This window comes from Canis lupus, chromosome 13 (assembly GCF_048164855.1).
Source record: "Canis lupus baileyi chromosome 13, mCanLup2.hap1, whole genome shotgun sequence".
Taxonomy (NCBI): Eukaryota; Metazoa; Chordata; class Mammalia; order Carnivora; family Canidae; genus Canis; species Canis lupus.
In genome coordinates, this window is record NC_132850.1 from 26,209,541 (window position 1) to 26,231,363 (window position 21,823).

General features: G+C 36.8%; 1 protein-coding gene across 4 annotated transcripts in view; it reads left to right on the forward strand.

Annotated features, from left to right (window-relative positions):
• The window catches only part of TMTC2 (transmembrane O-mannosyltransferase targeting cadherins 2), a 395,252-nt gene that overhangs the window by 322,581 nt on the left and 50,848 nt on the right, over positions 1-21,823 (forward strand). For all 4 annotated transcript variants that reach the window (XM_072772934.1, XM_072772933.1, XM_072772936.1 and 1 more), the window contains 2 exons: positions 4,445-4,559; positions 17,192-17,255. In XM_072772934.1, the coding sequence (XP_072629035.1) occupies positions 4,445-4,559; positions 17,192-17,255 (179 nt within the window). The remainder of the gene's footprint in view (positions 1-4,444; positions 4,560-17,191; positions 17,256-21,823) is intronic.

Here is a 21,823-nt window from a genome sequence, read left to right on the forward strand (position 1 = left end):
CTCAAAGTGCCTGCCTTCCTGTATACTCCCCATACTGCCCTGGCCCCTCCTTGTAGTTTGCCCCCACCCGTCAAAGCCCAAGCAGCTGCTCCAACCCACTGAGCCTGAGCATCTGGCTCAGTCTTGGTGGGCTCTCTATAGATGTGTACATTCTTCAGGAAAAAGCAGCTGTGTCTCTTTTGTTAATATCAATCACTTCAGCCAACAGTGACTCAAAAACAGTATATTAAACGATTCACTGCTCAGTAGTGATAAAGGTGAGAGGATTGATACCCACGTCCTGTCACATATGCGCTAAGCGGGATAGCCAGATTGAGATAATTCTGCTTTATACCCTTTTATTCCTGCCTCATGAATAATCCCATAAGTGCTCAGTTTAGATGATAAATTATATTGCAGTGAACTGAAATCATAAGTAATTCTAATACCGTTGGGAAGTGGCCAAAGAAAGATTCCCCGAGAAGCAAATGTTTTAGGGCTTACAAATAAATGGTATCCAGTGACAATAGGTAGGCACGAGGGACTGGTGTTTGGGATGGGACTAAAGAAACCTTAGAGCCTGAGAGTTCAGGATAAATGAGGATGTGAAATAGCAGGTTACATTAAGGGAAGATGAAGTGGTTCAAGAAGTCAGGAGCCAGTGTCTGGTGGGAACAAAAATAGATGAAGCTGGTGGCAGAGTGACTTAAGGCAAAGTTTTCCAGAAGAAGTAAAGGCAAATTTTGTTCCTCATTGTTCCCCCAATAGTATATCAATATAGGCTCTTTGGATCATTATTAAGAAGAAACCTAGTATGTCTTTGTTTCCCTATTTATGTTGGCTCTCTGTATTTGAAATGCTTATTGCTCCATTTTCCATCATTTCTGGACTATATTTCAAACAAACAATCATTGTATAACACAGCAGAATAATAACTCAATTTCAAGTTTGGTTCACATTTTTAAGTTCAGTTCAAAAATAGATACCAAATGGTCTACACTGCATAATATTTTATGCCTTTATCATAGCAGAACAGTAATGCTGGAGTATTGAGATATATGGCCTGTCGAGAATAGAATGGGGAGAATTATGCAAATACCTAACTAATATGTTGTGATATTGGTTTTCTGAATGTTAATATGATGAATGAATTCTGTTGAAAATGATCATATGGCGATTTCTTTTCTGTTGCTGATTAGTAAAAATTACATGTTTCATGTGGTTTTGGGACCTTGCAAACTGTACGCAATTGTTTTGCATGACAAAGCTGTTTTAAAGAAAGCATAAATGTTTTAAAATCATGATAAAATTGTATATTTGATTTTATGCGACTAGTTAAGGTTGTTATCCTTTGTTGCTGTTGTTGAGCATTAAAGGTGTGTTGAGTAATGACAAAGGTTGAAAGGCTTTGCCCTTGGGGTATTGCACATAAACTGATCTCTTATGCCATTGAGCATCATTATCTTCATCACATAAGCTTCTTGTCATGGTCCTGTTTCTATGTGGACAGTATAGATACCATGTCCCTCTTTTCTCTCTCTCTCTCTCTCTCTCTCTCTTTTTTTTTTTTTTTTTTACCAGAGCTAGTATATCTTCTCTAGACCCTCTACAGTCTAGAGTAATGAATTTTACTAAATAACCTTCATTATTCAGTTAATTGTTGCATTTTCCTAACTACTAATACAGAACGCATTTCAGAGTTAATAGCTGTCTGGAAAGGAAGAAGAACAATCGATAAACTCCTACATTATCCTTTGTTTAAATATCACATAAGTAATTAACATATTTATTAATGCATTTACTTAGGCAAACATTATTCTTTGAGGGCAGGTAGCAATTAATATTATGTTTTAATTTTGAAAACCTATAATTAGAATAATTAACTAAAGAATAGTCTAGTATCCTTTACTAAAATATATATGATGAGATATTAATTTCTCAGCATGCCATAGAGTATCTAATTCTAGTTTTACTGTTTTTATTTATTTTTTTTTAATTTTTATTTTATTTTATTTATGATAGGCACACAGTAAGAGAGAGAGGCAGAGACACAGGCAGAGGGAGAAGCAGGCTCCATGCACCGGAAGCCCGACGTGGGATTCGATCCTGGGTCTCTAGGATCGCGCCCTGGGCCAAAGGCAGGTGCTAAACCGCTGCGCCACCCAGGGATCCCAAGTTTTACTATTTTTAAACAACATATACGGGCAGCCCCGGTGGCGCAGCGCTTTAGTGCCGCCTGCAGCCCGGGGTGTTATCCTGGAGACCCGGGTTGGAGTCCCACGTCGGGCTCCCTGCATGGAGCCTGCTTCTCCCTCTGCCTGTGTCTCTGCCTCTCTCTCTCTTCTCTCTCTCTCTCTCTCTCTCTCTGAATAAATAAATAAATAAATCTTAAAAAAAAAAACAACACAGCATATACTTTCAGTTGAATCTCCTATCAGGATATTTATAGTTAGCATATACATGAATTTCATAAGTAATGTTTTTCTACTTATAAACGTAAGTACAGTTGGCCCTTGAACAGCATGAGGGTGAGTGGCACTGATCCCGGCACCATTGAAAATCTGTGTATTATTAAAAAAAAAAAGAAAAAAGAAAATCTGTGTATTAACTTTTGACACCCCCAGAACTACTGATAGCCTACTGTTGACTCAAAGCCTCACTGATGACATAGACCATTTACACATATTTTGTAAGTTATATGTATTACATACTGTATTCTTAAAGCAAGCTACAGAAAAAAGTTAAGATGATCATAAGGGAAAATACATTTATTGTACTGTACCATAATTATTTTAAAAATTGTAGACCCATCTATTTGCTGTCTACAAGAGACTCATTTTAGACAGAAGGACACCTACAGCCTGAAAATAAAAGGTTGGAGAACCATTTACCATTCGAATGGTCCTCAAAAGAAAGCAGGGGTAGCCATCCTTATATCAGATAAACTAAAATTTACCCCAAAGACTGTAGTGAGAGATGAAGAGGGACACTATATCATACTTAAAGGATCTATTCAACAAGAGGACTTAAAAATTGTAAAAACTATATATGAGTGGACCCATGCTGTTCAAACCTGTGTTGTCCAAAAGTCAAGTGTATTTACAAATCAGTGTTCTTAATAATTTTCAGACCTAACAATTATGTTTGAGACCTGAGAAAGGTACAGAATGTGAGTGATAAACTAGGAAAGTGTTGGACAATTTTTTATAGAAATAGCTAAGAAGTCTCTTAGTCCTGGTGTTAAAACTGTCACTTCATTTTAATAAGTCGGCTTATCTTTACTCACCATTTCTTACCAATTGAAGTTTAGATACAGGCAGAGTCTATGGCTTATCATAAATCCTTAAAACAGAAAATGCCCTCTTGTGTTTTAAGGACTGGTCCTTTTGGGTTAGAAGACAATTTGGAATATTTATTAGATAAGCGGTAAATCATGGGCTCTTTCAAACCAGCACCATCAGGGAGGATTTACCATTTACCATTTTAAAATTTGTTTTTCCCTGTGCAGCTCAGGACTTGCAAATCATTTGTATGACTTTTTTTTTTCATATTGTTAAAATCTTGAACTTCCAGCAAACAGGAAACCCAAGGCAAAAAGAAATAATCATTAGACCACAAGTCTACAAGACCAAAAGTTACATGAGCGATTTTAGCATCTCTCTGTTATGCGTTGATTTGGTTTTCATTTGAATATGCATGTCAGAGAGGGCTTAACATCATTATTTTTGCTGTTAATAAATCCCTAGCTGTATAAAACAAACAAAGAAACAGGCTGTTCGCTCTGTTTTCCTATTTACAGCCTTAAAATTGGACCCAATTCTTTTTGGTCTTTTTGTATGTTTCTGGGATAGCACTGCATATCACTTCTTGAAGTATAGTTTCAAAGAGTAGTATGGCTCTATCTGCAACAATTCTAACCTTGCAAAGCAGACCTGAAAGTAACCTCAGAAATGTGAACTTGTTAATATTTATTCCATGTTTATTAGTCAGTCTAATTAAGCAAATGCTAAATGGAGCTTTATATGTTCTTTCAATATTTTTAGTGCTGCTTAAATATATGAAATTAATACATCTCAATACAGATAGCCTTGTTTTTAATGTGCTTCAGAGAGAGAAGCTATTTTAAATGACCAATAATGAAAATAACTCAACTCTTAATTGTAATATATGTTTAACTGTATCTGCTTTATTTCTTGGTTTAATAGTCTATGCAGGATTTTTTTAAAGAAAAAAAACAAAAACAAAACCAACTCTGTGAATATACCAGACAGATACATTGGGATATCCTGCAATGAAGGAAAAGGCATAAAAAATATGACCAAATAATGAGATGTAGATGTACAGCACCCATAAATCTTAGCTTCAAATCATGTTGATCTCTGTGTTTTTCTCTGTAGTGACTTTGTTTCATAGGATTAAAGTAGTGGTTTCCAAGTTGAAGCTCACTTAGTTTTCTGCTCTGCAGGTCAGTTTCTCTTGGAAGAAGCTCGCCTTATAGAAGCCGCTGAGATGGCAAAAAAAGCAGCTGAGTTGGACAGCACGGAGTTTGATGTGGTCTTCAGTGCTGCCCACATGCTCAGGTGAGTTTTGCTACTTACTGTAGAAGACTGACATTGTGGCTTGGGGAAAGCAGTTAGGTAGACTAATTCCCCTGTCATACTGCTTTATTCCACATTCTTGAAGTGAATTATGCTGTTTTACCATGCTAAAATCAGCCAGGAGTATTTTATTCGTTATAGTTTATGTGCCCAGTATGTAGGGCATATAAGCATTCAGGACTCTGAAAATTATTGAAAATCATTTTCCTTTCCTTTCAGAATTGACTATAAAATGCAAAAAGGAAATTGCAAAATTAAAATTAATAACCGTTTAAGTAAATGTCTAAAACAAAACAGGTTGACTAGTCAACTGCATCTCGGTATTTGTGTTTTATGTTAATTATATTGAATGTGGTATGTGAAAGCATTTTATTATATTTGGTGGCAGAGAGGATTGATAGGTACAAATATACCTAAAGCCTATCAAAGTCTCAGGATAGCACTGTACTTAGCACTGTTGCTATGTATGGAAACTACATCTTTGTAGACCTTTTAGTACTTCTGTATTCAGAATAATATTATGAAGGCTAACTATAATAATAGCAAAAACAATTAAAAGGTAGATCAACAATTTTTATTGTGAATATAAAAAGAAAGTTAATGCATCCATAAGTGATGTTTTAGGTTAAAGGAGAATGTTTCTAAGAAACTCAAATGATTTCTACAGTTTTTTTTTTAAAGCGTTATTTGTTGTGTTAGCCATATGTGTTCCCCTTCTCCCATACTCATACCTGAATTTCATTCGATTAAATCTCCACCTAAATGCTTCATTAGCTGACATCCACACTGTGGGCTCTGTGCTTGGCTTTAGGAATAGGATTGTAATTATGTAGATTACCCTTACAAGGGAAGAAAAATGCCAGAAGAATTTCTTCACATTTGGATGGCCTTAACACATGGACTTTCAAGAAAAGTAGTTTTGTTTACTTTTCTCAGATCATTGTAGATTTTTATGCAGTTGTAAGAAATAATACAGAGATATCCCTTGTACCATTTATCCAGTTTCCCCAATGGTAATATATCATAGAATGACAGAATATCAAAACCAGGGTATTGATACTGATGCAATCCACTGGTCTTAACTGAGTTTCCCTAGTTTTGCTTGTACCCGTGCTTGTGTGTGTGTGTGTGTGTGTGTGTGTGTGTATTCTCTGCTTTTTTTAATCACATATATGTAGGTTTGTGTATCCATCACCAGTCAGAGTACAGACTATTTCCAATATCACAAGCATCCCTTGTGTTGTCCTTTTATAACCTAATGGCTTCCTACTTAGCTGTTTACAAATTTCAAACAGGAAATTCAAAGCCTGTTTGAGAGCAAAGTGCACTGTGAGGTTTCAGTTGAATGCGCTCACTCCACATTTAACATTTCACATTCCTAAAGCTGGTATCTACAAAGAGAAATGAGCATTCAATCAACTACTGGCATATTTATAAAATAAACCATAGTCAATCTTAAGAACCTTCAATGCAAGGATAATTTTTTAAAGATCCTGCATTTGCATGACAGTTGTAGGTGCCGTTCTAGGGAGAGGACTTTTTGTTCTTTGTGAATAAAACACTGTGCTTTAAGTCACAGTATACCATTTGCCAGGATGGAGATACACAACTTTCTATAGGCTAACAACTCCTCTTAAACACAACAGGTACTTTCCTCAACAAGGCGTTTTGCTACATATTAAATCAGTATCTGAAATTCACTACCACTAGGAGAAAGTTACAAAAAAAGGTCCTGGTTAAATAGGTCACTTCCAACTTTTCCTTAGCTACCATAGTGCTGGTAACCAGTGGAAAATTCCTATTATACATTAGTGATGTGGAACTCTTTAGGGTTTGTTTTTCAGAACCTTCTTTCTGGCTTTCTGCAGTCTGCATTCCTCATTATCCTGCCATCAGCACTTTCCTAATCTTTTTTTTTTTTTAAGTGTCTTATTTTTATTTTTATTATTTTTTTAATAATAAATTTATTTTTTATTGGTGTTCAATTTGCCAACATACAGAATAACACCCAGTGCTCATCCCGTCAAGTGCCCCCCTCAGTGCCCGTCACCCATTCACTCCCACCCCCCGCCCTCCTCCCCTTCCACCACCCCTAGTTCATTTCCCAGAGTTAGGAGTCTTTATGTTCTGTCTCGTTTTCTGATATTCCCTACCCATTTCTTCTCCCTTCCCTTCTATTCCCTTTCACCTTTATTTATATTACCCAAATGAATGAGAACATATGTTTGTCCTTCTCCGGTTGACTCATTTCCTAATCTTGATTGCAATTATGACCACAGCAGCCCAGCTATGTCCTACTCCACGTGATGGCAGCCCCCATGAATGTTTTTCCTTAATTTTTCTGTTTTTTGACTTTATTAAATTCTTGTTATTTCTTGAGCACTTAACCGTGCAAGTTGTACACCAGCCTCTTTCCTTATTCGTCAAGAGCATTTATAGGACTTTGCTGAAAGGAGTAAGAAGGTTACTGGTTTTTACCTTGAAAGCAACCTTATCAAAATCCTTAGCTATCAAGATTTTGCTTATTTATTGTTACATGTGATTTCCTCTGGGGATGCCAAATTATTGTAAATTGACTTTGTTATTAATTCTTCCCTCAGAGCTCACTTCTTTTGTAAGATACTTAGGAGACAAAACTGGCAGTTTGGTGAGGTAAAGAGTATGAGGCAGGGTATGAGGGAAAGAATAGCTGTCTCCCTGGTTGTGTCTTGGTAAGCTGGATTATTGGCTACCCTCATATCCAAAATCAGCAATTGAGGGAATGTTAGAGTTCAAGAAATGATTTGGCTAATTCCTAGTGAAATGACTTATAGAATCTATCAAGGAAGAAAAACTCACTACAAATGCAAAAAAAAAAAAAAAGCCTTTCCACCTTAAAACTAGACTGGAAGAGACAAGGAGATCCTGGGGCTAGCCATCAAGGGACAAATCTGTATCGTGTTTGGACCTCCAAGAGGCTTGAAATTTGAGAAGTTTCTAACAGACCCATTTCAACTCTCAATAGTGAATAATGAATGATTTTTCTCTGTATAATCAGCACATAGAAAGCCTTGAAACACAGGGTTTCAAACGGACAGTTCAGATAAGAATGACAAATCAGATGTATCCAAGTAAAGAGCCCTCATCAATGAGGTGAGACTTACATTAAAACCTAAGAGCCACTTGGAATATCTGTAATTCCTGTTATCAAGGTGATTCACAAGAATGCTGTGTGGTGTGGAAATATCAGTGCTGTTCACCAAATGTGCAGGCCTTCCACCTTCAAAAAACATAGTAGGATTGTATTTTTCTGCCTTCTTTCAAGTTGAAGAACTTCATGGTTCTTATTTGGATTGTTGAATGTGTGTGAACATGATGTATGTCACTTTTGAGCCAAAGCTATAAGAGTCCATGCTCTTTCCTTTTCTAACTTGGAAACTGTGAAAATAGATTATGAAATGACCAGAGGGACAAACCTCCCTACTCATCTGCATTGAGTGAGTGAGAAATAAACCTTGTTTTCTCGACTCACTGAGACTTAGGATGTATTTAAATTACAACAGTGTACCCTAACCTAGCCTGACTGACACAAAATACATCTGTGAAAATAAAATAGGGAGCTTGAAAGAGGAATAATATGACATTAGAAAAGATTACTAAGAGATTAACAGGATCTCTGAGTTTGTAACTGCATTGGAGACAAGACATCATTGAGAGGCTGATAATTTAAATAGAAGTCGTAGATCTCTTCTCAGAATTTAATGGAAAGTACTAAAGACATCAAAATGACACCTGAAAGGATAAAAGATTGGAGGCTAGATTGAGAACATTATATAAACACTCAACATTACATACGTGTTAGTATAATTATATATATAATATATAGGTATGTATATATGTGGTATATATATAGTATATGATATATAGTTTTATTTGTATATACATAAATATATAATTACATTCTATATATGTGTATATAATTATATTTAGGATTTATACATATATATAGTTTCTTTTGGTTTTGTATATGAGCATTAATATAAATAGGAAATTTCTGGAGGCAAGCGTAGAACATGTAAGCAATTATCAACAAATAGAGGACATTTCCCAGCTAGGATGAAGGCCTTCAATCATCGTATTGAAAGCAAAACTGCTGAAAATAGATTTGTTCTTAAACTTGTCTCCACGTTCAGGTTATACTTTTTTGTTGCCAACTAAAGAATACATCCTTGCCAGTTTAAGCAGAAACAGGATTTATGAAAGAGTATTCCATAGCCCACAGGCTCATTCTCGGGCTTGAGAGCACTCTACACCGTCAGAAATAATACCCAACCATCTATCTAGCTTTCCCTGGGAGTGAGCAGATTTTATAGTCCCGAGCCCCACCACCATCACCATCACCTCCAAGGAACCAAGCCGAGCAAGCTCCACATGGCTTCCGTGATTCTCTTGGACGCAGCGGCCTCTGGGCTAGGCTGGCTTCTGACTTGTCTTGAGGTTGCATCTGATTGGTGGAATGGGTGTCATGTCCTGGAATCTCAGCTACCAGAAAGTCGGAAGAAGTGGGAATTTCTGGCTTCTGCCTTCAGAAGGTGGGCTACACATGGTGGCTGATTACCAAAAATATTTATAGAGAGGGTGATCACAGAGGTTGAGTGGCCTCACATTACAGACATTAACTATATGTGTTGACATTTTTAGTAGTTCAGATAAAATGGGGAAAGTTCTAGATAAGGGTACTATACTCCAGATGAGGGTATTCTAAGAAAGAAGATTGGTTTCATCAAAGGAAAATATCAGAGGCATTTAAAAATGCTAGAACACCAGTCGAGTTATAACTATAGAGTTGTAAGAAGAACATATTGAGTCAATTATTCTGTTAGCATTTTGTAGGAATGAGCCCATTCAGTGTTCTCCTAAAACTAGGTGATAGAGCAGAAAGATACTGGATCCCAGGAGGACTTCCAGAGGCACTCAAACTTTACCTGATTCATAGCATTCCTGGGCTCTCAGAGAACCTTTTTTTTTTTTTTTTTTTAATCCACTCACAGGGTAAGGGAAGAACAGAAGTAGCATCTATTTAAATATCTCCTGTCTGCCTCCTACTATATTTTGCATCTTGTATCTGTCACTCTCTTAGTTATAATCACACCTATGTGAGGTAGACAACAATATTCCCATTTTATATATGAAGATACTGAGGCTTAAGAAGAGGGTTTCCCACAGTTGGTAAAGCTGGGATTTGAATTTAGTGTTTTCTGGCCTAGTATAATACTGTTTTCACTGTGTCACATTGGCTCCCTCATGTCTTTACAACTGGGTGACTATCCAGAGGCTGTGATTCTTAAATTTATTGTTGGAGAAAGGATTTATAGAGTAACAGGTTATCAAATGTGTAAATTCTAAAGAGTAAGGCCCTTCCAATATTATTAAATTACCACTTTATGGTAAATGATAGAAAGTAGATTTACATTCACAGGAGAGAGAATGCCACCTTTGTACTCTGGAGGTATATTGAGTTTTTAGAATGGTACAGTCTGACAAAGGACACACTTAAAGCTGAGCTAAGCATAAACTTACAATTCCAGGACTTAGGGCCCAGGTTGTCACTGTTCCCCAAGGTAGTAAGGAAAGCAAAACTGCACCATACCAACTGGTTCCCTTTGCTTCCCCTGATTTCTAGAGAGCAAAGTGAATACATGGAAGAAAAAAAAAATTATCTTTAAATCTCTGTGCTCGACATAATCTTATGAAATCAAACATATTAAAAATAGAGAATTTCAGTATGCCAATTTCTTTATAAATTCCATTGGAAGTGTCTTAAAATCGAAATTCTTAATAGAGAAAGGAACCAAATCAGATCATTCCTCAAAACAGATTGGGAGTGTACACACACATTGTGTGGGATATATATTTTTTTTTTCAAAGTTTTCTAGACCTTTCTTCTTCAGTACTTCCAAAATCACCAAAAACCTCTTGAAAAGTCACTGGATTTTTATTTTCTTTTAATTTTTTAAAAAAGATTTATTTATTTGAAAGAGAGAGAGCATGAGCCGGGGAGAAGGGTAGAGGGAGAGGGAGAAGCAGGCTCCCTGCTGAGCAGGTCGCCAGATGCGGGGCTGTATCCCAAGACTCCAGGCTCATGATGTGAGTCGAAAGCAGACACTTAACCATCTGAGCCACCCAGGCGCCCCAATTTTTCAATTATAAATAGAACTTTAGTGCCAACTTCTGGTCCAAAGAGGGCTGGGTTATAATGATTGTAAGGTCTTCAAAGCAAAGCGCAGTGGCAGATGCAGTTGAAGGTAAGCATCTTCCACCCAGCGCCTCTCCAGCATCACTGTGCGTGTGAATCACCTGGGGATCTTGTTAAATGGTGGTTTAGGAACAGGGTCTAAGGTTTTACACTTCCCGACAAGTCCCAGGTGATACTTCTACTGTTGGTTCTAGGGCCACTCCTGCAAGCAAGTTCTACTTTTTGCCTCTCTTCTTTCCATCCCTCCCAACTCCTTCTCCCCACCCAAGCATCACAAATGGAACATGAGGAGTTATTCACTATGTATGGATATTATAATAATTGACATTGCCAATCAACATTTCCCCCCTTTTCATTTTCCCAGTACGTTTTGTTATGTAGTCTTTTTGGATATAGGCTTAACCTGTCCTTAGCAGCCCTGAATGATTCAGGGCCATGAAAAAATGAGCTCAGACTCTCATGGGGCATCAAGAAGTTTCTGACTCAGAGGAATCTTTTGTGAATTGTACCATCAGCCTAGTCTGTGATTGCTACATTTCTGCTTTACCTGACCATCTTTTGTGTTTAGAACGGAGATGGATACCAGCAGATCATGAGGCTAGTTTTGATGTCTTGACAGATGTTCATTTAAGATGGCTTGATGGTCATCAACAGTATCTTCTAGGAGTTTCATTATACGGATCTTTTAGGCTTCATTGTTTTCATATATGTGTGACTCTGGTTTTGCTGTTTTAAGATTTTCCACACATTTTTATGTCCTCGATTATTTCAATTCTCCTTCTATTCTTACTATACACTTAGCAATTAAAATTTAGTGCCGCTTTGAGTTACTTAAGCTACATTTCAGCTACTGTTTATCTTACTTTCATGATATAAGAACAGATAGTTTTCTAGTTAGAAGAAGAAGAAGAAGCAGCTTTGTAAGTTATCTTTGAGAATAATCACCAAGACTTTAATAAAAAATTATCTTTTGTATGAGTCAGTGGTTATTATCCATATTAAATAACTTTTAATGTAAAATTGACAATTCACAGCTGCTAATAATTGTAGAGTCTTCTAAATGCCAGTAGCATTTTTATTTTTTATATTTTCAAGGAAGTAATTTTGAATTTAGCAACCTTTAATTTTATAATTCTCACAGGATACATACAAATGTCAGTAATTATAAATGATTCTCTTAATCAGATTCCCCTCAAACATTTCACAGAATATATTAAGTTATTTCACAATATCATTGGTTCCCAAATTTCCTTTATATATATAAAGATATATATTTTTTCTCAGAAAATGGAATTTTATAAAAAGGCATTTTTCTCGTATGTCCATAAAATGATAGAATTCCTACAATTATAGAAATGTGTCATAAATTATACAGAATGTTCCTTAATTACAGCTCAATGTAACTTGGTACTGCCTCCCTCCCTAAAAAATGAGAGAGAACCAAAAAAATAATATATATACAACTGTATATATATATTTACATAATATAGACAAATCAAATATATATATATATATATATATAATCTTTTAAGAATATTGGCCCATAAAACTGTGTTCCAAAAGATACTTTTCTATTGTAAAATAAGACCAGGGAGGGGAATTAGATATGTAAAATGCATATCTGTTAAAAAAAAAAAATAGAAATTGGGACGCCTGGGTGGCTTAGCAGTTAAGCGCCTGCCTTCAGCTCAGGGCGTGATCCTGGAGTCCCGGGATCGAGTCCGATATCAGGCTTCCTGCTTCTCCCTCTCCCTGCGTCTCTCTCTCTCTCTCTCTCTCTCATGAATAAATAAATGAAATCTTTTAAAAAATTTAAAAAACAGAAATATGTTTCACAGTCTCATGTGCAAAGTAGAGTTCTCTGGTAATCAAATAATGACATTTGTTTGTGACTTTCATTCTGTTTTGCATTCTGAATACACCTTTTCACTGATTGCTTAAAAACTGAATGTAAAGACTTTTAAAAGATAGCACAATTCAGTGATTTCTTGGGAGTTCAAGGTTTACGTCATAGTCCAGTTTACAAATACCATCTAGGCTCTTTTTACTTCTCACCTTTCCTGGTCCTGAGAAGTCACAGATAGTGTAAAGAAGGGGAAGGCCCTACATACATGAGTGACAGGAGCTGGCAATGAGATAGGAGCCTCCATCCAAGTCTCCAGTTGAAAAGTCCATTGTTGGCATAGATGATATGGAACATAACTTTATGATGACTCTTAAGGGTGGCATGTTAGATGGGGCTAGTCACCTATCTGGAGCTAGTGTAGTTTCCTGCTATGAATGATTGTTATTACTCATTATCTCATTCATTTCTGGCTTTGTAAAGTGTGTTGTCAAAACACAAGGTTGTGTACATTTGACCTGGGAGATTTCTTGGCAGAGCCGACTGCTTTTCCCCTTTGCCTACTTTCCACGTCTTCTGCTTAGACATACAGGAAACTTATGGTTGCTCTCCATATCTAACTGTGACCCTCCCCTAAAGTTGAGAGGTGGTGAGGGTAAAGAAGGGAGTATCCACGGCAGCCCCGGTGGCACAGCGGTTTAGCGCCGCCTGCCGCCCCGGGGTGTGATCCTGGAGACCCGGGATTGAGTCCCACGTCGGGCTTCCTGCATGGAGCCTGCTTCTCCCTCTGTCTGTGTCTCTGCCTCTCTCTCGCTCTCTCTGAATGAATAAATAAATAAATCTTTAAAAAAAAAAAAAAAAGAAGTGAGTATCCAGCAGTATTCTCACTTTTCCTCATTCCTTATTTCTTTGCCTTTCCCCTCATAGCCTCCCCTTCCCCCTTTTGGGGGTGCATGAGGCAAAACACAGTAGTGCATTTCATTTCATTCTTAAAACTGTCATTTGCTAAATTTGGTCTAGTGAAGTTCACTTCTATCAGTGTGAGAGATGGAGGTGAGCAAGAAGTAGAACCTGTCATTGCAAATGTCCTCCATATCCTCCTCTTTTCAAATCTCATCTCTTACACTTAAATTGTGGTTTTTAAACATTATAATCAAAAAGCAGGTTTTCTTCTTTTCTTAGTCTTTGATGTAGAAACTGTTGGGGTCATCTGCCAGAGAACAACGTATCATGTATCACTCTACTACATTGCCATATATACAGCGATATCAGCATGATCTTGTGGTTCAAACACTTAGCTGTAGAGTCTGTGACTCCCAGATCAGTCACTTCCCAGCTATGTAACCTTGGGGAAGTTATCAACTATCTCTAAACCACATTTTAACCATCTGTAAAATGGGGATAGTAATAGCATTTCATGGTGTTGTTGGAACATGGAATAATAAATTCCTGGTATTTTATAAGTGACACATAGGTTTTAGAAATTTTCTGTCCCAGAAAGGAAATAGTGAAGAAAGAGTTTATGGATATTCAGGAAAAGTTATTCATCAGCTTCTTTAAATAATTCTATTCTAATAGTCTTGGCAACCTGAGTCCTACAGTCAGTCCTAACAATTCAGCGGTTGAGGTTCTTGACACTTCAAGAATCCTCTAAGCAACTAGCAAAATATTGCTAATTTCCTCAGTTTTCGAATGTTGATTAATGATACAGTCATCTTTGCAGTTAAGATTTATTAAGCACGTCCATGATGCTTCTTGAGAGGCAAGTATGAAAGGACAGTTCCTCATCAGTTTTCTCCCTTGTCTAAGAATAAAACAAGAATATAAATGAACATTTGGTGGGTAGAATTTACACTCTTTTCCCTGTGGTCCTAGAGTGAAAATTAATTTTCACAGTTATATGACAAATCTAATAAACTCTACTTTTTCTCTATTTCATTAGATTATCATCAATTCTACTTCTACCTTAAGGTACGAAGCCTTCTAAACTAGATATTTCCTTTGGGGATTAAGTCACTAAAGACAATGAAGACTTTAAAAACTAACAACCCTTTTGGGGGAGAAAACTTTTTCTTTTTTCAATTGTGTTGATTATTATTTTAAAGGCTTGTCATCTAGTGAATTCTTCGGTTTCTCTTTGATTCTTACCTACCTGATGAATTTGTATGTCCATTAAAATGAATAGTAATATTTGCTATACTTTTCATGTTAGATATCTATTGGTTGATTTTGCTTCAAAGTAACTTAACTCCTTTGTAATATTAAGTTCCTCTAATTTCCTACCTCCCTGCCTTTTATTTTCCTCTGGAGAAAACCCTTCCAGGGCATGACCTAATGAATTCTGGTTCAAATTTCCAAGTGAATTTGAACCAAAGTGATTCTATAATTTGGTGGAGGGAACCTTCATTAAATACCCTGGCAAGGGAATTTTTACTGTTTTATACCAGACTAAAGTACTTTTCTTGACATATTGAAATTGAACTTCCAACATTTATGAGAATATAAATTGCAACAGCACGTTGTAACTGTCATGAGTCCAGTAGAGCCTTAGGTCAAGGGTTTTTACTTTCTCTATAACCCCATTAAAAATAGCAGTGTTTTTAATTATTTTTCCTTTAAAAATTAGAAAAATATGACTTGGTCTCCAGAGAGATGTTATCTTCAGTTATTCCTAAAATTTATATGGTTGCATGGGATATGTCTTTATAGTTTTTATTTGCACTTGACCAAAGTGCAAATTCAATTTTATAGGCTAGTGAACCTACTCTTTTAAAGCCTGAATGTGATTTTCTAATTGACAGAGTTGATTTTTGTTTCTTCTCTTTATTCCTGACCTCTCTGCATCTTCTCACCTCAAAAGCTTCTTCCCTCCCCCTCCCCTGCCCACCCTGTTTTCGTATTTATCCATTTGTGTGCAGGTATAATTAACATACAACATAATTATGTTAGTTTCAGGTGTACAATATAACAAATATAATGATTAACTATTTCTATATATTACTCAGTGTTCATTAGGATAAGTGTACTCTTAATCTCCATTTTCTATTTTACCCATCCCCCTACCCATCTCACCTCTGGCAACCACCACTTTGTTCTTTGTATTTAAGAGTTTGTGGGAGGCGGTTTGTTCTCTTTTTTTTTTCTTTGTTCCTTTTTTTCTTAAATTCCACATATGAGTGAAATCATATGGTATTTGTCTCTCTCTGACTTTACTTGGCGTTACACCTTTTAGATCTATCCATGTTGTTGCAGATGGCAAGATCTCATTCTTTTTTGTGGCTGAGTAATATTCCATGGAATTCCCATCAGAGGCTTCATAAAATCAGTTTCAAAAGAAACTACTCCCTTTTAACTGCAGACCCCAAGCCATTTAGTGTTATTGTTCACATTATAGGTATACTGTATACATCATCTGAAGTTGAATTTGACATTTTGTATAGCATCTCAGTACTCTGCAAATATAGTCACCAGATTACAGTACAACTGCAAGAGCTTCTAGCCCTTGTTACCTACCATCTTTGAAGGTTTCCTAAAGCAGCATGGCATGATTGAAAAACATACTGTGTTTTGATGGCTAATTGGCCAGGCTTCCACCCGACCCTGACATTTGATTTCTCCTGCTACCCAGTTGGCTGAATTTAGGGGTTTGCTCTGAATTGCAAGAATAGATAATGCATAAACTTATTAAAATTCAGCGTGCATCTTATTTGTATAAGTCAGTTGCACCACTCGTGGTATTTAGTGATAGTCAAGAGAAACTGGCTATTTGAAGGATGTGGGAACTTCAGAATTTGCTAACTCCAGAGACCATAGCTTGAATGAGCAGGAAACAAGGTAGCCTTGGAACAGTCTAGAAGCAGGACATGCAATAGTAATTGTTTACAGGAGGAATCTGACCAGGATATTGCCTATTGCTTCCACCATTGTCCATGAACTCTAGCCATCCTTTCAGCTTTCTGTCCCTTATTCAGCAATGAAAGTCCCAAACAAGAACATCCTGTTAGCTGAGTTTTGCCATGGGTGTGTGTACCCTGGTGAAGAGAGCAGGGAGAGGAAAAATCTAGCCTTTTCTCCCCTGTAGGCTACACACAGTGGAAGGTTCCCCACCTGAACTGAAAGAAAGTGGATTTCTAGATAGATCTATAACTTTTTAACATTTTATTTTTTAAAATCAAGAAGTTTCTGAGACCTACAGTTGAAGCTAGAGAATCCCAACCCTTATAACATTATTTGGGTTAGCTTGGAAAAGAAAAATGACATTTCTAATTCCTAATACGTACATTTAAATGAATAATAACTACTGAATAGGATTATGTTGAGCTACTATTTATAATGCCTTAAAGACAGTAAGTATTTGCATGCAATTTAATGTACTACTTTTTCTGCTTGGGGCAACTTATGGTTTGATTGGTATGATTGTAATTTTTTTCTTTAAAGTTAATATTAGTTTGCTGCATAGTGATTCTGGTTCACCTCTGTACAATTTTAAAATAAACGGTAGAGTTTGATTTTTTTTTTTTTTTAACTCTTCAACAGACAGGCTAGCCTCAACGAAGCCGCCGAGAAGTATTATGATCTGGCAGCCAGACTAAGACCTAATGTAAGTACTTTCCTAACGAGAAACATTACTCAAAGGGATGGATTCACAGCAGGTGATAGCTTTAGATACAGAAGCCTCATGATACTAGGCTTTTTCCCTCTGATCTCCTATTCTTGAATACTCCCTAAATGGCTAATTCAACAATCACATCTGCCCCGCTCAAGCTTCTTTCTTTTTGCAGAGGTCCAAATTGCTGTTTTTCTATCCTGTGTAAAAAGCACCATGCAGTTTTATCATTTGAATACAGGTTGTAGCATTATCAAATACTTGGCATTTGGTTGGCTTTTGAAAGCAGTTCCTTGAAAGTGTTTTTCGCTCTGGTGTTAAATACCTCAGGACTTCCTAACATCATACACTTTTTTCTTTTCTTTTTTTGATCCTTATATACACTCAGACCTCGAGCTGGGCCTCTTTCCTCTTCCACAGTCCTCATTTCTAATAATGATGCTTTTCAACCTTATCAAGTATGTTTTTATTAGAATTTTTCCCTGGGTAGTCACACTTCCATAAAGTGGGATGGATATAAATTAGATCATTACTATTGAAATAGAGGAGCCATTTATGAGAAAATCAGAACTGGTTTTATATCTGTCTTCTAAGCACTTTTTTATTCGCCACACATCACCGACCTCCAGCGCGTTGCTTTTATTCTCATACGCACTGCTCTGCATCACCCTCTAACACTAAAACCTTCTCCCCTTACTCTCTGGGTCTAGACCATCTATTGAGAAATGTAATTTTGAAACAGTAATGAAAGTGCATGTGTGACATGACTACAAATAGTGGGATAAGTTTCATTTCTATACAGTAACTCATCCCACTGGGCAAACATCTATAGAGTGCCTGCTTTGTGATGGGATACAGAGATTTCATTCCCTAAAAGACCACATAATGTAGCAGAGAACACTGAAAATAATCAACTAGTTGAAATACAATGTGGCAATTCCTACACAGAGGTATACACAGTCCTGTGGGAACACAAAAGAAGAGAATTAATGCTCCCTGAACCCGATCCACAGGGGGAGAAGCTTTTTTTTTTCCCCAAGCAGATAAAACCACATGTAACCTTTGCCCTGAATGTTGGTGTCCCCGGTTTCATTACTTATGAGGTACTTCAGAAATTGGTGAGCTGTTTGCAACAGAAGAAAATAATTTAATAGTTATAATGGTAAGAACAATAACAGTTCAAATTTATTGCACACTGATTATGCGTCAGGCATCGTGCTAAGTACGTCACGTGAATTCCCTCATTCATTTCTCAGAACAACCCACAGGTGCTTCTGTGGTCCCCACTCTGCCCAAGCCCAGAGAAATTAGTAAGTCCTTCATCACCCCAGCTGCTAAGTGGGATCCCATTGTAACTCAGGCTGCTCGGTGCACAAGAGAAAGCTTGAGGGGAAAATGCAGTTACATCATAGGAAATGCAAGCCAGAAGATTGGGAAGTGAAAATAATAATGATCCTCTCATTTATGTATTCAGTAAATATTTAGAGTACCTGCGAAGTGCCCGCAGCATTCCAGGCACTACATACACGGAAGGGCACAAAATTAACTAGAGTCCCTGACCATTAGGAGCTTACCATCTAGTCTGAGAAGACGAAGTAGAAAAACCAGTAAAGCATATATGGTATCAGACAGTGATAAGTGCTTTGTGGACAAATGGCAGGATAAAGGACTTAGGAGGTGCAGGGGGGAGACAGGCAGGAGGCATAGCTTTATAAATGCCCAAGATGGGCATCTTTGTATAGCATTTCCAACAGTTGAATATGAGTTCTTGAATATTTTTTTTAGATTTATTTTAGAGAGAGGGGGGGCACACGCACACCTGTGTAGGGAGCAGGGGCAGAGGGAGAGGAAGAGAAGAGAGAAGTAGACTCTGTACCTGAGCATGGAACCCAGTGTGGGGCTTGATCTCAAGACCCTGAGATCATGACCTGAGCCAAAAACCAAGAGAAGGATGCTTAACCGGTTGACTGGGCCACCCAAGCCCCCCAAGATCTTTATTATAACTTCATCGAGGGCAAGAATCAGGGTTTTTTGTCTTTCTTTCCTTTTTTTTTGTTCCCGTCACATGGATGAATATAATGACGTTCTGTTCAGCCTTTACTCATTGAGTACCAGTCACTTAAATGTCACTTTTATTTTTGTTAAGTGGTTGATCAAATGGTCTTCTTCAACACATTATAACAGAATAGTGAGCACAGAGCTATCTGAGCTGTCTGACCTGACCTAAAAAAAAAAAAAAAAAAAAATGAAAAAGACACTGAGGCACCCCAGATTTAAACCAGACTCATGAGAGTATTTATTTTAAATGGCCAGCCAAATCATAAAATCAACATTTAATCTTCCCATTTAAAGCCATTTTTTCTGAAATCCCAAATAGTTTCTTCATAAACATGCTGCAGACTGTTTTTGAAAAACATGTTTATTCAAATGCTACTTCCTTTATCTAATAACAATAAGTATTTTATGGATTTGGTTAGAATAGGAAGCTCAAATTTAACAATGAGTAAACGATGCTACAGTTGTGGGTCACCTGATGGGCAGATGGGGTCTTTCCCTAATCTTTTTTATGAATTGTGTTTTGGGTTTCCTGTATGTATATAGAATAAGTAAGATGCCACCATGGCAAGACTCATAAAGACACGGGCAATAATAGAAGTTTGTGTTCTGAACCAAGGAGACTTGTTTAAACAATAGTCCCCGTAATGATTTATTAGCGGTTAGCATCTGATCCAAATTAAAGCATCCATCTAACATTTATCTTGATCATAGCTGTTCTTCCCTTTGCCCTAAGAACCTTCTATGTTATTTCTGTGTTTTTGCTGAATAAATTTCAGTTCCCTGCTTATAAAAGGACCTAGTAAACAGACCTCCATTCTCCTTCTCTATTGCAGTAGTTTCACTGTCTTTTCATTTCTCTTGTCTACACAGTAATCTAATCTTATTTTTCAAAAGGGCATTTTCTTCTATTGTTTGAATGTCCAACTTTCACAATCAGTAGCTGTATGTGGAGGACCCTGTGGGTGTTTTAGCAATGTTCATGTCAGATCGTGACTATCCACAGTAAAATATGCGCTGTAACCCTGTGCACCGCCACTTACTATCATCGTATTGAAAACATTGTTATTTGTGGAATATATTTCTCTCTTAATAAAAAACCTATTCCACTTCTTCAGTACATCCCATGGTGAATTTCTTTATTTAGTTTATTCTACAAAAGCCCTATTTTTTCATACAATTTGCTTTAAAATTACAAATGGACTCCTAGAAAAATTTTATATGCAAAGAATTCCGGTGATCAAATGCTAAAGTAATAGAAGTCTAAATTAGCATGCACATATAATTTTCAGTGTTAGATTATGATATTGTTTCATCAGGGGTATTCAGTACATTGTCATTTATTAAAGTATACAGCTAGAGAAATATATTTGTTACTAAAATGAGACCATTAAATTTTTAATCCTATTTATTTGACTTTCTGGGGGGTAGACGGGAAAACCCTAGACTTACTCCTCATAGTACAGTAAAACATTTTTTTATAATGGGAAAACTCTTGACCAAAATTGCCATTTTAAGTTTTTCCACTTTCATTTTTCATTTGTGTAAATAAGATTGATCTCTCTGTGGAGGTTACTTTAAAAAGATAACACTGTCTTCCCTCTCACTTATGAACATCGAAAAGTGCTGACTCTTGAGGACTAGAGGGAACATTTAAATGAAACAATTTTGTTCCTCCTGTGGGAATTAAGCCAAATTCTACATTAACTTATAGATTTTTAATTTTTTTTCTAATGGGAAGAATGGGTAATTTGCATAGTACAAAGTCACCCACTGTACTTGGCTTTTAGTGAACTCCAGAAGTTAGAAAGGGTAATTACTAATGATTAGGTCTATATATCTTGTATTTTTCCGGATATAGTTGTTTTTAGCCTGATTTCATTTAATTTATTTTGTATCAGGTTCCAGTTTTGTGTAAGACTCTATGCCAAGTGCAGAGGGATTTCAAAGTTATGAAAAATTAACCCTGACCTTGGGAAATGTACTATCTAAATGCAGGGAGGGAATGGAGGAGAGAACGCGTGGATCCAAATTCTCACAATTCAGGCCAGGAAATACTATGTTATGAGTACTTTGTGAGTGATGGAAGGTAGTGCTAGAAAAGTGTGCAGGAGAGAAAAATTACCTTCAACAGGTTGGTCCTAGAAAGCATTGTGTCGGAGTGGGAAAGTTAGATAATCACGAGATGATAGAATGTTTATAGGTGAAGATTTTAGCAAGAGAAGGAGAGAAGAGAGAATTTGGGGAAGAGGCAGGTAGAGGCATATGTGTGAATAAGGACATGGTGCTGAGAAAACATGAACATAGGCTCAAGAAACAGTAAACAAGAGTTTATATTGCCCTGGGGCTAGGGGCAGAGAAGACAAGCAGGGGAAGATAGAACTGGAAATGAAGATAAAACCAGATGAAAGGTATTGCATACCTCCCAAGAATTAGGAGTTTGCATTCCTACGTTGAACAGGATGACATAATGAAAGTGATAATTTAGGATGGCCATTTATAAGATG